The sequence below is a fragment of the Bombus bifarius genome, unplaced genomic scaffold, assembly GCF_011952205.1.
Source record: "Bombus bifarius isolate JDL3187 unplaced genomic scaffold, Bbif_JDL3187 scf7180000008056, whole genome shotgun sequence".
In the NCBI taxonomy this organism is placed as follows: domain Eukaryota; kingdom Metazoa; phylum Arthropoda; class Insecta; order Hymenoptera; family Apidae; genus Bombus; species Bombus bifarius.
Window position 1 is genome coordinate 622,604 of NW_022884421.1, and position 18,255 is coordinate 640,858.

The 18,255-nt window shown below is 36.2% G+C and overlaps 1 protein-coding gene across 17 annotated transcripts in view; it reads right to left on the reverse strand.

Annotated features, from left to right (window-relative positions):
• LOC117208138 (putative mediator of RNA polymerase II transcription subunit 26) overlaps window positions 1-18,255 on the reverse strand; it is a 68,825-nt gene that overhangs the window by 38,799 nt on the left and 11,771 nt on the right. For 16 of the 17 annotated variants that reach the window (XM_033449032.1, XM_033449030.1, XM_033449026.1 and 13 more), the window contains 3 exons: window positions 3,969-5,658; window positions 3,583-3,748; window positions 2,921-3,127 (listed from right to left, as the gene is read on the reverse strand). In XM_033449032.1, coding sequence (XP_033304923.1) covers window positions 2,921-3,127; window positions 3,583-3,748; window positions 3,969-5,658 — 2,063 coding nt within the window. Of the gene's footprint in view, window positions 1-2,920; window positions 3,128-3,582; window positions 3,749-3,968; window positions 5,659-7,886; window positions 8,246-18,255 lie in introns of those variants that run through there. The other variant, XM_033449029.1, reaches the window with a different exon arrangement.

Genomic DNA, 18,255 nt, shown 5'->3' on the forward strand with positions numbered 1-18,255 from the left:
GCATTAAAAAAACTATTTAAAGTTTGAAAGATTAATATGGATGATTCCGTATTTCAATTTTATGTTAAAGATCTTTTGAAAATCTTATAGGCTCTTTTCGTTTGCCAAAATAAGAGCAAACACTACAAAACGATGATAAATAGGTAAATAGTTAATGATTGAAATCCTAGTTTCTTTACATCTTTACAGCTTGTGTATTCTGTGTAAAATGAATGATATTCGTCAAGAGTCGAGTTGAATTAGTTAAATACACCGCGATTTTTTATTATGTTTCAAAAATCTATTTATATAACTTCGGTATGTTTCACAGGTACATTTACCTGCGGCCTAAGAAATTAAAAAGGGACAAAAACATTTTGCATTACTTAAAAGAAAGAAGAGAATAAAATGTATGAAATAACTGTTTATAAAAATGAATTTGTATAACGTTATTATACATTTTAAATGTTCAAATAGTATTATCTCGCGGATTTAAGATATAAAAATATATTTCCCTTTAAAACACATTGCCAGTATTTGACAGATATAAGAGATATTTTCTTTTATAAATTTATTGCGACAATTAGCAACGTTTCATTTGGTGTGAAGTAATATGTCTGTTTAACAGAAATATTGTTGCATATTCATCCCTAAAAACACGTCCGCTTTTCATTTCATGTGCATCCGTGTAAGTAATTTCTATAGAGTTTCTAACTATTGATTTCAGAATGAACGTTCTGACGAGTGTGATATCTCGCTTGCAGAGTAGTCTCCGCATGTCGGAAATGCAGACGTAGTTTTAAATGGATGAGACATAGCTTTATCCATCACAGAATAGTGTCTCTTGCATATCGTATAGCCTGGCGTATTTCACAAATGTATGCGTTGAAATGATTCCATTTAATCCTTCTACTGTTGGATAAACAATTTTGTAAGGAAAATACATATTTTTCTAATCGGAAAAATAAACAGTATATGTATGTATATCACGACTATCGAAATGTCATAAGTAAACAGTATTTACATTAAAATTTATGATTATAAAAAAATTAACACGATTGATTAAAGAGTAAAAAGAATATTTTTTCAGCCAAGATCTATGAAATACGTAAATAACAGGATATTTGCATGAATTGTTTTTTTATAAAAGCTATGGACAATTTTAAATGATACATATTTGAGAAAGTACAAAATCATTGAAGGTATTGAATATGGTAAACAAAATGTGTAGTAAATATTCGCTTTGTAAGTAAAATGATATGCTAAAATAAATACAAGATAATTGTACTTATCTTCCTTTGATTTTTAGGCTTTAATTACTTGGATATGAAACTTCAATATTTTAGTTTAAAATAGGACTCATAAAGTATGATAAAATGTGCATTAAAATTTAAAGGATGCATATAAAATGCTAATATTAAAGATCATATAAATATTTTTCATTGCTAAAATTCTTAAAATTTGGTAATAAATATGTTCATGTTTTTTAAGAGTATTACTTTTTATCCTCATATTTACATTTTTCTTTTAAATTAAAAAAAAAGTGAACAAATACGACATCTTCTCCCTATATTATATCTAAGCATTGTGCTAGATATTCTTGTCATAATACTATTACTATTAGCAGTTTAATAACGATGGTAATTCTGTCGTTCTATGCAGTTTTCATTTTATATATTAATATATAAATAGAAAACTGTATGACAACAAAGGTTGTCAATACTAATACACAAATATTCTACAAAATTATACTGCATTTATAAATTACTAAATTCAAAACATGCTTAAGAAAGAATCATGCATTTAAAAGTAAGACAGCCAATAACGCAAAATATATTTAATTGCTTTTTACAAAGTATCGTATTAAATTTTATCATATTTAAATAATAATCTTTTCAAAAAATATTAGCAAATTTATGTGCAAAATCAACGTGTCGAATTGTTTTCAAATACTGCTGTCTAATTAAAATTATAAAAAAATCATATGCAATTTTTGCAAAGCTGACTGGCAAATGTTTTCTGTTTCGTTTCCTCTTCTTTCGTTGCTTTAACTTATTAGTAAGAAAAGAGACTTCAAACCGGAAACCGAATAAAATTATGTTAAATGATTTCTTTTGTATAAGAAAAACAATGAATATTCACGGATTGTTATATTTATCTACAGCAATGCACGACTTACCTTATGCATCCTAGAAATTGAAATAAAAACTGATCTAACAATAACAATATCTGTGTACTGCGTTTGTATTCTATTTACTTCTTTTTCAAGAATAAATTTCATTTAATCATATCTTATAAAAAAAATTGCATTACTTTTAAAATACTAGTGTCTTGTGCGCATAAATAGAAATGTATAAATCGTAGATAATCTTTCCTTCGATAAATAAATAAATGTTACTTTAATTCATTTTTAGCTATAATTAATAACGTTCATTTTGTGGGTACATATGCAATCTTAAAAACCTCTATTATCAGAGCAAATTTCTATGCAATAAATTTATGAACTTGAGCTTCCTCAATTTCATTGCATACAACTAATAAGATAAATTTAAAATCGTTAAATAACTTTTAAGTGTCATACATTAAATTGAATTATTCCCATTTCATTATCCCCATACTATACTGTAGAATAAATCCGTACAAAGTAACATACGACAAAGCAACACATAACACAACTAAAAAAAGCATTTTTGAAGCTACAGAAGAATGATGCGTTTTTCGAAGTACATTGATACCAATAGCAATAGGGACATTGAACTATCGTCAAGATAATATTAAAAAAAAACATGTTAATATCATTGAAATTTTACTTGAAATGATTTTAATACATTCTGGTCTGAATGTAATCATATCTATCGTAAGATCATGCGTTGTTTTAATCCATGAACAGTACAAAGCGATTAAGAATTTCAAAAGCGACATAAAAGCTTTAAATACACACCCTATTTCGTTGGCTGGTTGATTATTATTATTGGCCGATCCACTGTTCACGTTGTTGTTAATTGTGTTGGTGTCATTAGTTTCTTGTAACGTTTGACACGTATTCAATAAAGAGCTCCATTGCCTCATCACTTCTTCGCCTTGGGCCTCCAATTCGGAGAGGATTGTAGCGTTATCCATATCTTGCAATGCCGTGCCTGTCTCCATTCTAAAATGCAGAATAATATTTAGCATATCTCTTTTAATGCTATCACATACATTAATTTTTACTACTTTTGCAAATTCCATTTAAATTATCAAATATATATACACACTGCTAGTCATAAATATTAGAAAATCTACAGATATTTAGTACAAATTGAATAATTTTCACTTCTTCGACTGTCCAGTCAGATGGTATAATATTTTGCTATAAATCTCTTATTTCATTCGCACCATATAAGCCTTGTGATATAAAATACCAAATAAAATCAAATTTATTAGAATTTTCTAATAAACATAACAAGTAGATGTTCTAATATGTCTAGCCAGTGTATACCGTTTTAACAACAAAGATTCGAGAAATATATAAAGCGCATCATCTTACTTAAAACATACAAAGCAGATGAAACATTTTACATATAGAAATTTGTACATTCGAAGAGTATGGAAGAAAATACCAACCGATGTTGATTTTCTTCGTAAGAGCTCGCATCGCTGTGTTCGTAATCCAATATCAAATCATCAGAAGCGATAGATTCACAAGGAGATAAAGTGTCGACACTGCCAGCTCGACTTATTCGTTTGCCATGGTGAGGGCTATTGGTTACGTTTTTTCCATGTCCAGTGCCTGAAAAAAATAATAATTTGTAAATATTTGTCATACTGTTTATTTAAAATATGTATATAACTTTACATGATCGAAACTGTGCAATTCTATGTATCGCTCGTCGATAAATTACGTTCCAAATTAAAATGTACGTACTTTTAGAGACTACAGTAAGTTAAATGTAATAAACACGTCGACATAAATAGAATAATTTAGTCGCATAAATTTCTGAAATATTCACCTGTTTTAGGACTAGACTCGACCAGAGTGTGACTGTTCTCGGTGACCACTTGACTAGCCATAGCAGATTGTGTTTCAGCGCCAGCCCTCGAATCGTCAAAAACAAGCCCAGGTTGATCAGCGATCTCATCGTCAAAAAACTCCCTGCCCTCCGATAAGCTTAACGAATTCGAGGCGTTGGTTGGCGTTCCAGGACTGTCATCGTCTATAACGATGCCAGATTGTTCCATCGCGTTCTCCCTTTTCGGAGCTTTCGTGTCCGACTGAGTAATACTAGCCGTGAGACTGTCGAAAAGACTATCAACAGGCGAGGTTTCGTCATCTATAAGGGTTGTTGACGTAGCCGCAGCTGCGGCGAACGCAGGATCTTCGATGGTAAGAAGCACAGAACGCAATGGAGTTTTTGGGAGCGTTCCAGACTTAGACATACTCGAAGATGAAGTTTGCATGTGTTGTACAGACATAGAACGTTGACATTCGTCGCTCGAGCTCAACGAATACTCGTCGGCCATAGCTTCTCCATGACCGTATTCAGGGTCATCGGAACTCGGTGGACTGAAGTCTGACTTAATAGAAGGAATCTTCTCGGAATGTGATCTGTCTTTGTAAACTTTCTCTTCGCCTAATCCTTCGTCGTAACCCTCTGACGAGGTGGTAGACATGGACGTCGTAGATTCGATATACCTATTGTCCTTATTTACGATCCTTTGATATTGCGTGGTTCTCTCTCGTACCAGGCCGGTGTTGGCCGCGATGAATGTTTTTGGCAACGGTATAACAGATATCTCGGTGACCGTGCTATCGTCGTCCCTTACATCCCTGACATCGAAACTTTTCCCATTTACGACCATCCTCAAGTTCCTAGATCTACCCATACCACGCCTTCTTGTTAAAGATCCATCCGTATAATCCACACCCCTGGAATCGGTCTCGCCCGCGCAACCTAGCTGACTTCCGACACCGGAATCTTCCGTGCTCGAGCCCTCCTTCGAGCTCGTCGAGCTCTTCGAGGCCGCGGACACCTTTCTGCTTTGATTCGCCGCGGTTTTCGCCACCTTCGAGTTCGCATCGGTCATTCTTACAGCGTACTGAGGTAGAGGCAGATGTCTGGCGTGCAGAGTATACCTGCCGATTGGCTCTGGAATGCCTGATACTCTGCGATTTGCGTCCGTATGCATAGTATTAGCATTGTTGTACGAAACGGTATTATGTACCGGTGACGATTTCACTTTTGTCGGTTGCGGCACGTTCGAAACTTGGCCCACCCTGTGCGGCTGTTTCACGAAACCCTCTTGTTGCTGGTGTTGTTGTAGCTTCTCCTGATTGTAATGGCTCACCGTGTGACTGCTGCAAATGTCGCTGACTTTGTTGGTGAATTTCGGCTGCGACTGCCGATACCCGAAACGATTCGTCCTAACGGCAATCCCGCTGGATTCTTTCTTGGGCGGAGCGAGCCGCGGCGTCGATCTGCCGGATGACGAATTGTGAATCGTCTGACTGGTGTCGTCATCCCGTCTACGATTCTGTTCTGGTCCGGCCGATTTCGACCGTGGATGCAGCATGCTCGATTCGGTGGTGTAGCTCGTTATCGGCATCGGTATCCCGGAGGCCGGTCTTCGTCGAAAGCCAAAGGACATTGCCGTGCCGCGCGTATGCGAGCCGCCACGTTTCGACGCGCCCTTATGCTCGTTCTGAAACATCAGCAAAGAAAAGTACTGGAGAGTAAGAACGCTGAGAATGTCGGGAATCTTTTAGCAACGCGTCGAGTCTTTATGTCCTTTGCACTTTCTCTGCGAGCGTTTAGAGATCGATAAAACGGACGTGCACTCCTTTTACGCAGCTGTTTACATCACACACCGCGTTATTTTTACTTGTTACAATCTCGCGAGAAAGTACTTGCTTGCGTTAGACGCGGCTTGCCAAAGATAATTCAAAATACGCACGATCATGAATTAATCTAAGGTTTAAGGTCGAATAGCGACTTGGCTAGACGATAATTATTATCTTTGCTGTTACATACGTTACGATGTTACGCGGACAAATATGTATACCAAGGGCAGAAAAATACGACCAACAAAAGTGGACAGGTTCATAGCTAGGATTTCTATTTTAAGTAATATGGGATATACAATACGAAAGATCGGTCAATGTTAATCGATAGTTCAGCTATCTGCTACAAGGTACGTACTTCGTCGAACAATGTTCTAATTGAAAAGGTCAGTAGCGTTTTTCGTTAAAAACTTTATCGTTGCGGCAATTCTAAAAATTATATATTTAGGTAACACGAGAATATTGTTGCATAATATAAACATCGTTATATCGGTTGTATGATAAAATTGCGTTGATCATTATCTCGAAATAATTAGTTTAATCCCTGGTATTGACAGTATTTCGTAATATTTAATATTTTAATATTTTATTTAATATTTTAAAATACATATCAGTGTCAGGCAACTGTTAATTTTATTCGCAAATGAAAGTGCATATAAAATTGTAAAGACGAACAAACGAGGAAATTTTTATTTTCTGTTTTTTTTTTTTTTTATTTTGGTATAAAATGTACATTTCCTTTGTGACATTGTTGTCCTTTATTAACACAATGTTTTGTGGATTAATCGTATTATTTTATATATTTAATATCGCCGTGATTAATTCTTTCGTATCAAATTATATTCTCGAATAATAAAAAATCTTGTTTTGCAATGGAACAAGATTGCTCGTTGTTTTATAAAATGTTTTAATTTGTTTCTTGTCGATTTACGCAGGTAAGAACCTGATCTAATTACCGTCCTCATTTTCAAATTGGATATGGATTTTTCATTTACGCGTACTTCTAATTGTACGACACTTGCACCGTTTACTTTCTGCAAATATACAACTTGATAAATTTTCAACTAATCTGTGATCGATTATATCGAGCACGAAATACGTGGAATATTTTTTTCTTGAATGATTCATAATTTGATAACTAGATAACAGCGACGACGAAACAAAACTCGAAGAACAAACTCGTAGCACAACTGCTGTATGATATTAAAAATGGATATCGTATACAGTCCGTTCGACGTAACGTATCAATCGTAAGATTGTGATGCATCGATGATCACACGTGCCAGGTAACTGCACGGTGAAACCAAAATCTCAAAAATGCGAGGTAACCCGATTTAAAGTCCAGAAATAGAGCAACTACGTTCCCAAATCGACGAACTTCTCTACGCTTTTCGTATACTCGTTCTACGAGTCACAGAGTCGCGTTTAAGTGCTTCCCAATGAAAATACAAGGAAAACGAAACGCGTATAAACTCGTCGATATCCGCTTCCCTCTGCAAGAGAAATCACGTAAAAGAAAAATCAAACGAAATCCGATGGCCACAAAAAAGAAATTCCTTGTGTAATTGATGCAAGGAGCGTTGCACTCGGTCAAGTGGCATAATTTAGAATCGTTTTATCCGATTAAAAACAAATTTTGACACGTGGTTTCCACTCGACGATAATGAATCATTTTTCTTATCGTCCCTCTACAGCGATTGCGATAAAATCCTCTTGATTGGTAATTTAACGTCCAAGCCCTTGCACAGCGACTGCACGTACGGGGCAGATATTCATCGTGCGTTGTTTTGGCGCATGAATTTCGCAATGTGTCGTCACAAACGGCATTAATCTTCTTCGTATTATTTATCACCAGATGCACTGCGTCAAGGGAGACCCAGATCTTACATGGACGAGGAGATATATTCGGACAAACACAACCCAGGTGACGTCTCGTAGACCATCTTAGAGCAACACCCGGCAAAGAGAGAACGGGCTATCGAGGATAAGGCAATATCTATCGCGCAAAAGTGGTCACGATGTGTCATAGCGTGAAAGTTACGACGAAACGATGGTCGATCGAAAACACATAGAAGGATGCATCCCTTACCGCAAAACCGATTCCTTTCTCGTTCTCCAGGCAATCATCCTCGCACCTGGTGCCAATAGACCGGTAATCCATGTCTTCGGGCCAGTGTCAGCCGGCTGTTAAGAAGACTGTATTACGATCGATCCCGGCGTCCAGCCTGCGAGAAGGTTACGTTTGTCTCTTCTAAATCCGCAACGCTGACATCCTGCACCGCTGTGCGCGAATATTTTTAACCGAGGGAGGCACACAGCCGAAAGTACCGGCCAGTTTTTTCGGCCCGAGCAAACCTTCCCCGTAATCTGTCACCTTTTTCGGGTCCTGCACACGTTCAGTTCGTACGCGTTGTCGCCGAAAGACACGCGCACCAATACCTCGTCCGGCTCTCCCTTTTCGTCCCTCCTCGCCCACTCCTCGTCTGTCACTCTCTTTCTCACCCTCGCCACCCGCCCTCTCTTTCTCGCTTCTTCTTCACCCTCGAGCTCCTTCCTCGTTCAACGCGTAGCCGTTTCTTCCTTCTAGTTGGCCGTCTCCGTTCCACCTCGCTTGCACACCACCCAACGGAGAGAGAGAGTACACGGCTAGCAAAACGTGGAATCGATCGACGAAACTGCGCCGGCGTCGCGACGCCACCGCACACCGCGCGCCGTGCCACTCGCGTAGACTGCGAACGACTGATGTCACGAGTGCGCCCGCGCTCGCCTTTCGATGTGTTCCTATATCTAATTGTAAGTACGCTGTTTGCCGGCCTCCCTCTATTCTCTCATACAGCAACGTGCACAAAAAGCGGACCACCAAACGTTTAACGTTCTCGTGCGCGCCAAGGGTTTGACGTTTAACGTTCCACGTTTTCGCACGTACCCACCCACCAAGGTGTTCCTGTGACTCCTGGCTGGCCGCTAATCGCGTTACAACGGACCTCTTGCGCGATTGAACTAAGATCGTTAGCGAAATTTCACGAGCGATCAGTTACAAAGGGGTAATGACAAGTTCGGTAAGGAATTGAGTCGAGCTTTACACACGGCTGAATTTTCATGGTTGCGGATAGCGGTAGAACGCGTGATAGCTACGTTTCTGTTGATTTCTTGTTTCTTCGCGTCGCTTTATATCCCGAGAACAATATTTTTCATGTAAAATGGGTAAAAGCGGGAAGAATCTGTTTGCTCTAGCCAAAGGTATAATTGTTCGAGCAAACGATATTTCAATGTTTTCGATGTGTTAACGCTATGACAAACGATATTTCAGCCGCCTAAAAGCCGAAGCGGCGAAGCCGACTTTTTGTCGATTTTCCGGTTTCATCGCACGGATAACGTGATTTAACGCTGAATTTTGAAGAGACAGACGATTCGCTTCCACAAGTCCAGTTACCGCGAGAAAGTGACACGAGTAACGGTAGATTGGAAAAACGATTTAAAGTAATGTCCATAGCATCGTTATTCTCTATTTTCCAATTTATGGAGTCGATCAGTGTGGCTTCTGAATTGCTCGTTTCTTAAATTACGAAGGCACGTTCAAGCACAGAGGCGATTAAAAGGACAATTTTGGAATTGGTCGATCGGATGTACTGAATTCTGAAATTGTTCCGGCGTGAAAAGCGAGAAACCTGACTTATCACGTTCTTTCGCTTTTAATCTTCGCTTACGAGCTACCCAATTGTACTACTCGATATGAAATTATAAAAGTGCAAAGTACAATCTACAACTTGTCAATCGTCGATTCGTTGAAATTGTTACTTAGAAAATTGTTGTGCAAGGGGGCCTCCTGGCTGGTTCTACGTTCCAATGGTTCAAGTATAGTTACGCGTTATACCTTGCCGATTAGGTGAACGCCTCTTATGCAATTTTGGGAAATCGTGAGATCGAAATATCACGTATATAATACTTTGTTTCTTTTCTTTTTTTAATTAATTTTATTCGTTCGATGGTAATTTACAACGCCTTTCTAAGTTCAATCCATTCTTCTTCCTCGTTTTCTTCCTCTTTCTATGTTCAACTATTTGTAACATTTTGCTCGTTATTCTAATAAATTTTATTTCAATTTTACGTTATGACACAGTTGATTATCGATTAAGCTTAACTAAGCTATTCTCGGCTCTTTGTGTTTCGTATACGTAACAATATGTTTGTCGCAGTATTTAGCGAAAATTAAATCCATTTTAGGTAATACGGAGATACTTATACTTCTCATTTGAAATTCACGGCAGGTTTATCTGGCTGCCGATCGATACTTTGTATTACGATTAATTTGAATCTGTATTTTTAAATCGAATGTTTTGAGTAAGTGCATCTTCTTCTTCGTCTGGATATCTATAAATATACTGCTTGTTTTTTCAGTAAGTGTTACCCTACCTAATGGTAGGCTCGCGTTTAAATATACATTCTTTTCAGGTTTAATCTTCTGCAAGATTTTGTCACTTCGGTAAGTGTTGCTACAGGAAGCTCAAACGTTCGTCGTGAACATACGAAGACGACAGGAGAAAAATATAGCACTATAGATATATCTCTGTTGATTTCTCGATTTTAATGTCACTTTACGATTAAAAAGAAGAATACGAAGAATTAACGACATAATTGGAAAAGGAAAATAATCTACCAGAAATATTATGATCGTTTCTCGCAACTAAGACTATAACTAGATTTAACGAATTTTGGCAGATTTCAATGAATGATACGCGATCGCGAGAACTTGCAAATTGAAGCAAATTATTCGTTTCAATGATAAACCTGACGATTTACTTGGCTCGGTTTGGCGCGTTCGGTTCTAGAAAACATTCGGTGTTACACAATTACGTAACTACCTAAACGATTAGATGGTCTAAATTAATAATCGCCACTTGTGAAAATGACTGTATGTCTGCGTCTCTTTTGTGTTCACGAGTACACGCGTAACTACGTGAACGCGTGCATTTTGACTTACGTGGATGTTGCTGTGAAAGCACACGCGTTACAGAATACGCAACGAGCGGAAAATTAAATGTCAGACGAAGAATTCGTACCTCTCGTGTATTTTAGTAAAATTACTTAATTTACGTAGTAGGTACCGACAACGAGACGTTATGTTTCTGGTGAATAAGTCAGACTTCCCAACGGTCCATTGAATATACTATACTCGTTGGTCACGAGACCTTTCATTCATAAGAAATGGAATTATATTGTTGCACGCATACGACATACGATGTGTATACGATATCTTAAATTTTATTAAAATATTAATATCTTTAAATTGCGTGGAAATAAAAATTTGAAAACAATTTCTGTAAATTTTCCTATAGCTCTTTCCAAGAATATTTTGCTGCAGGATATAACTCTACGTAACAATAAATACGTATATGTATATATTCTTTGTCCAGTGTAATTTATTACTTCGTTAAAAATAATATTGTTTTTGCTTGTCTTCTAATAAAGTATGATTTTTTAAATATTTCGGGAATTTTAGTCCTTGCGTTAAACAAATCGCGTAGAACGATTTCTCAGTTTAATAAAATTTCCAAGATATTTTGCTCCGATAATAATTAGAGTATTTTACGCTCAGCTTTAGTATAAATATCTAAGTATTTCATAGTAATTTTCCTCTTTTCTATTAAGAGCCTACGTATTACCAATGGTCTCTATTTACATTTCATATTAAACGTTCATTGCTATATTAGATTGAGGCCAGATTTATCAAATATCTAATTTCTTATCGACTATGATTTATCCATAAAAATTTAATAGAAATTTCTAATCATCGCGTTACTCCAAGACAATTTTCTTTCTTTTATCTTATCTTTCCCTCTTCTGCTTCTACACCTTATAAGAGAGCAGATAACTTCCAATTTTTCTGACAAAACTTATCTCTCTACTGTTCACGCATCTTTCCATATTCTTCGAGGTTTACGTAAGCTAGAAACAAAGATTATAGATGCATATATTTTACAGTACGCGTCATACGTAATTGACAAAATATTATAACAAAGTGGCACGAAATAGCTGTAAGTTATATACGATTTTATAATGACTGTATTTTTATGCATGACGACTAGCATTTCATATTATGCACAACGATAGAATTACACTCATTAGTGACAATTTTAGATATTCTTGTAAAGATTAAATATTATTACAATAATAATGCGTAATTCAGATAACAAACGTTTATATCAGATAGCGAATACGAGTGCATGAAAGATTTAATTTCTTAAATATCATGAAAAACTTAATACAAATTTATATCTTTATGGACGCGTCTAAAGAGATAGAATTCGAATAGAAATTTATTTTCTTACTAAAAATTGTACCCGATATTCTTTTGAATATTTTATACAGGGTGGTTGGTAACTGGTGGTACAAGCGGAAAGGGGGTGATTCTACGCGAAAGAAGAAGTCGAAAATATAGAATAAAATCTTTTTTTTAATTTTTTTTTTAATTTTTCCATCCTTCAGACAACGATCTACAGTGAGATCCGTTATAACGAGACGCGATGAAGTGCACGCGTACCGAGCCAAAATTCAAAGTCGATTTTCTCGAAAACAAAGCCTCGAACGAAAAATTTTTATTCTATATTTTCGACTTCTTTTTTCGCGTAGAATCGCCCCCTTTCCGTTTGTACCGCCAGTTACCAACCACCCTGTATAATTCTTCGTGCCGCACGTATTTTAAATATCGCGTAAATACATAAAAATTCGCAGTCTAATTACTTCGATAATTTCGTCAGCCAAATTATACGAAATAAGAAATAAATCGATATAAAAAGAACGTCTCATTGAAAAATAGATGTACGTCCAAATAATTTTTATAGCCACTGTATGTGGGCGTAATTATGAACAGAAAATGTCGTTATACTCAGAATGGACGTGAATCGCGTAGGATACTCTGTATACGCTTCATAGTAATTTTTCTAGTACGATAACTTCATTGATCTCGAAATCTGAAACTGCCATGGAGCGATGCACGTTGGATAGCACGGACACGAAACTGAGAAACGAGCGAGCTTCGGTGTTATCACCAACTCGAGTCCAAGAAGACGATGTAAAAAGCATGTGCCATGGGACTTCGCACAATATCCCTTTCAGACAGTACGATAAGCCCTCCCGTGTTCTTCAGCCTTACAACTAGAGGTCTGAGTCTTATGCTCTATAGTCCTCCTTGGAGAACCAGTGCCGCTACTTCAATGTTCTTCCCTCTTTTCCACCCCTTGCTCGTTAATATTGTAGCTTCACGCAGCAACTTGAAACCTCGGACAAAATTGCACGGTGAAAGAACTTTACTCCTCTTTCAGCAAATATACTATTGTACATTTAGCAGAATCTCTAGCCCACCACGGTGTAAATATTAACCATATCTAGGTATTATTAGCTCTTATCTCGTAAAATAAAATTTGCATCTCATTGTGGCTTAAATAACTTTATCTGAATATTAACTCTTAAGGTGCGTTGCGCTATGGTACATTTAGTACAGACTTTTCAACTCACTGTAGTCTTATTACGTATGTATTAGGTCGTCCGAAAAGTTTCTTTCCTTTTATAAGGAAATAATAGATGCACAGCATTTTTCGTTTCATATTATTTTACTGAATCACGTATGATTCATCTTGTTCTATCGAAACGATCATAATGGATCATACGTAATTCAGTAAAATAATATGAAACGAAAAATATTGCGCATTTATTATTTCCTAATAAAATGAAAATGTTAACTCTTACTAACACTTGGTATATCGATGTTCCACTGGTGCTGTCTAACTATGATAATATACAAATTATTTTTGCCAAAAAAGACGAAGGAAGGGAGAACGCTATCGCGTAATAGAAATAAATTGTGAAATAACGTGCTGTGTTAAATCGATTTCGTCGATCGTATCGAGGCTTATGCCAGTTACAATCCTTTTGTCCACGTACCAGCTCGATGATGAACTGTTAAATACATAGAAGCCTGTTGCGTAATTATAATACGAACGACAGTTACTTGAATGTTTCATAAGAGGAATTTCGTTAATGTGTAACTATAATTGGCATAATAAGTTCGCAGGAAATTTTCGACAGCTATTTTAATTAGCGCTAATTCGTTGTAAATCTTTTTAAATAAGAGATTACAATCTTTTTATAATGTGTTTCTTCTCAGGCAGGAGGCGCGTTTCATTCTTTCACTTTCAGGGATAAAAAGAGTGAAAAAAAAAAACACGCGTTTCACTCGGATGACGCAGACTGTGCACGATGTGCATTGAAAAGCGAACTTTCACGTTGAACTTGGCAAACGTGAAAAGAGTTCGCGGATAACGCTGACAATTAGCGTGACGTTTATCAGATTCTTCTCAACGTTATCGTAAGAGCGACGAGTCATCAGATTTTGACACGGCCTCCTTCTTTTCTTCTATTTTTCGATATTCCTGCCTTCGGTTTCGTCGTTTTAATCTCACGTCACCGTGTCAGCATCTTTTAACACAGGTCAACTAGCTTTGGGTCCGCGTCGCAACCTTCTTATTAAAAAATATGACTCACTCAGAAGTCACATTGACGAAACCGAAAATTGCAAGGTGAAGCAAAGCGGCAGCCAGACTGCGGATATTCGCGCAATTTTATATTTTTATGAACATAACTTACAAAAAAAAAAAAAAAAATAGATTCTAGATAGATTCTAAAACGAATTTATTTCGTCCGCTAGATATTACAATAAGTATTCTAGCTTGAATATTTTACATATTACGCGCATTTTCTAGATTTTTCGAACTTTACATTTTTTTACTTAAAACCAAAAAATGCATAAACGTAGCCATAACGTTGCGAGAATTATTTTTGAAGGTTTACATGGAAGCTCGATATCACTCGTATCAACGTTCTCTTGCGATGGACGAACTTATGGAAATATACAGGGTGGTTGCTAACTGGTGGTACAAGCGGAAAGGGGGTGATTCTAGGCGAAAAAAGAAGTCGAAAATATAGAATAACAATTTTTCGTTCGAGGCTTTGTTTTCGAGAAAATCGACTTTGAATCTTCGCTCGGTACGCGTGCACTTTATCGCGTCTCGTTATAACGGATCTCACAATAGATCGTTGTCTCGATGGAAAAATTAAAAAAAAAAAATTTTTATTCTATATTTTCGACTTCTTTTTTCGCCTAGAATCACCCCCTTTCCGCTTGTACCACCAGTTACCAACCACCCTGTATAATTGCTTTTTTAAATGTTGGGCGTTAATCGTGTACTTGGCTAATGAACTTGAAAAGCTTAGAAAAACTGGAGTTTATCGGTTCGATTTCTGAAAAGCTGATATACAAAAGTGTATGAAATATATTTTTGCAAAACAGAAGCTCTTCCGCTCACTTTGTGTAATATACGAAATTAACGAAAAACAATTGTATAATACACTTTCGCAAATATTTCATTGAGTATAAAATACGTAACCTTCAGTAAATTAAAAGCCTTTTGCCGTAGAATTTTTTATATCGTCTTTGTCCATTTGCAAGTAATTTAATCGAGAAATTGATACGCTTATCATTTCAAGAGTCTTGTAATTCGATGAGAGGTTCTAGCGAGAAGTGTAACGTATATGTCTACCTTTTTACTTAAATAATTCAGAATAATTCGAGCACAGGTATTCTACGAAAGTGGTGCTCACATTAAAGTACAAAGTACAGATTTTATAATTTCCCTCGCGCATTACACTTCGCATAGCTTCTAACGAAGCGTGAAATTGAAATGTTATGCTCAACATTTTTCGTTTGCATCGCGAATTGTGAAAGGGGAAGAATCTAAATGAGATGATAATATTCCGTTGTGAATTATAAATATACAATAGATTATTCTTCGACAATGAAATTAGAATTGTTAAACGTTAAGGGTAATAGCAAAAATAATACTGCAATTCAAGATTCAAAATAAATGAAACGATAGAAATTGAAATATCGATTTGGTCTGTAAATAAACGAATTACGTACTTGCACCGATACCTTGCATCGGGATTTCTTAGTCTTCTTTTCTAATTTTTAATAAAGCTAGTAAAAGCAATTGGTTTTTAAAATTGTAAATTGTTAATAAGAGGAATAGAATATAACTTCTTTTTTATAAAATTTTAAATACTATATTGAGTGAAATTCTATATTAAACGAATAATAAATTATAAGCGTACTGTAACAAAATATTGGAAAATATTAAAGGTTACAATATAAGCGTTTATCGTCCTGCAGTGTCCTGCCATCTAGCGTAAAATCAGGGAATTCTTTAAATAGTAAAAGCAGAAGGTAAATTCCACCGAGTAATTTCACAGGCGAGGAAGTTACAATTGGTCGATGGTAATGCGTTGCCTGAGACTAGCAAATTGTTAAAATTATTGAAATAATTACAGAGAAAGTACATTATATATCAATTAAAATAACATTATAATAAGAAATGTAATATAAAATAATATATAATAAAAAAACATTTCTTTGTATTTTATAACTCATAATAAATGTGATAACTGATAGAGTTATGAAATATTATGAAATTTTATATAATTTTTCAAATATCTATGTATACTCTTGTACTCTATGTATAACTCTATGTGTAGAAGGATATACGACAGACTGCGATCATAGCGATACGAGATATCACGTTACATTACATTCTTGTAAAATGGTGTTTCGTGTTTCTTATTACAAAAAAACTCTGCTGAAGTTATTGAAACGACTTGTCCTACTTTTATTGGCACTGGCAAAATATATAAAAAGTAACGTAGATACTTCATCAGAGAAAAGTTTGACTTTAACTCTTTCAGCATCGAATCTGTTTTTAAATCTTTTTGCAGAGCAGACATATCGCGCTAGTACGTAAGATTAATTCCACTTACTATCTCCAACCGGTAATTTAATTGTAAAACCCGGTGATTCCACGAAAAGATAGCAAACGTCGCTCCTAATTACTAATTCATCGTCCATTTCTACGCTTAAACTATGAACGCTAGTTAAAGTTCCAAATTGTCCGTGTACTTACAAATAGCACATACATGTACATGTAGGTAGATAATTTTCTCAGAAATGTAGAAAATTTGCTTGCTGCGTTTGATAAATTCGATAAAAAAAAATTCATTAGAAATAAACCGAGCTTCGTAGCATAGCACGCGCGTGTTCATAGACACGCGTCTCGATCGTGTTCGTAGATCTTTCGACTAAACAATTCCTCAAGAATCTTTCTTTACCAGCCCGATGAATCTTTCTCCAACATCAATATTCATGTACGAATTCCTTCGAATAAAACGTGCACGAAACTTCCCCCATAAGGATGCAAGTGAATGCAAGAAAGGAAAATGCCAATTCTCAGAGAATCAACACGAAGAAACCGGACAAAAAAACGGAGAGAGGAACTTCTCCTTCTTCCTAACTCGAGCGTAGGTGTTGATCCTCCTGGTATCATGTTCTTTTTCCTTTTTTTTTTTCATATTGTTTCCGGTTAGCGGATGCCCGCCATGAAACCAGCTGGCATAACGGAGAACAATGGAAAGCGGATATAACGAAAGGAAAGAGCAAGAACTACGCTCGAGTGAATTAGCATCGGTGATGAACATAACAATTAATTACTTTCACATATCACGACCGGTCGTACGAACGAGTAGCCGTGCGAAAAACATAGGCGCCCACCACGACGTTCTTTTATGCATAATTAACGTGTCGGTCACGTAAGAGCACTTGTACCCGTAGGAAGCACAACCTATCGGTCGTGTTTAAATAAATCTGTACGCATGTAACTGAGGGATATTCATCTTTAACCTTTGTGAGACGATGATACACAGAGGGAGGTTGAGAAAATGTACACGCGCTTAATTAGTGATGAATTATATAGGAAAGGAGAATGAATTATACAAGGTGGTTGGTAATTGGTGGTACAAGCGGAAAGGGGGTGATTCTAGGCGAAAAAAGAAGTAGAAAATATAGAATAACAATTTTTCGTTCGAGGCTTTGTTTTCGAGAAAATCGACTTTGAATTTTGGCTCGGTACGCGTGCACTTTGTCGCGTCTCGTTGTAACGGATCTCACTGTAGATCGTTGTCTCGATGGAAAAATTAAAAAAAAAATTTTATTCTATATTTTCGACTTTTTTTCGCCTAGAATCACCCCCTTTCCGCTTGTACCACTAGTTGCCAACCACCCTGTATATGGAACATCAACGCGATGAATTGAATCATGAAATGCGTACGCGTTTACTCGAATTATTTGCGTCTATAATATGTGTAAAAATCGATGGTACAACCGACGAGGAGAGGAAACGTAGAATAAATCTATTTTCCAATCGAGAAATTGTATCTGATTCCGAAAACCGAGTTTGTACATTTATTTGGTGTATACGAATTTTCCTAGTTAGCTACGGGAGTCAGCGAAAGACGTGGAATTTTTCGCTTATATTCGTGCGTAGAATAAAACGTAATCGTTTTTTAATCGATAAAAA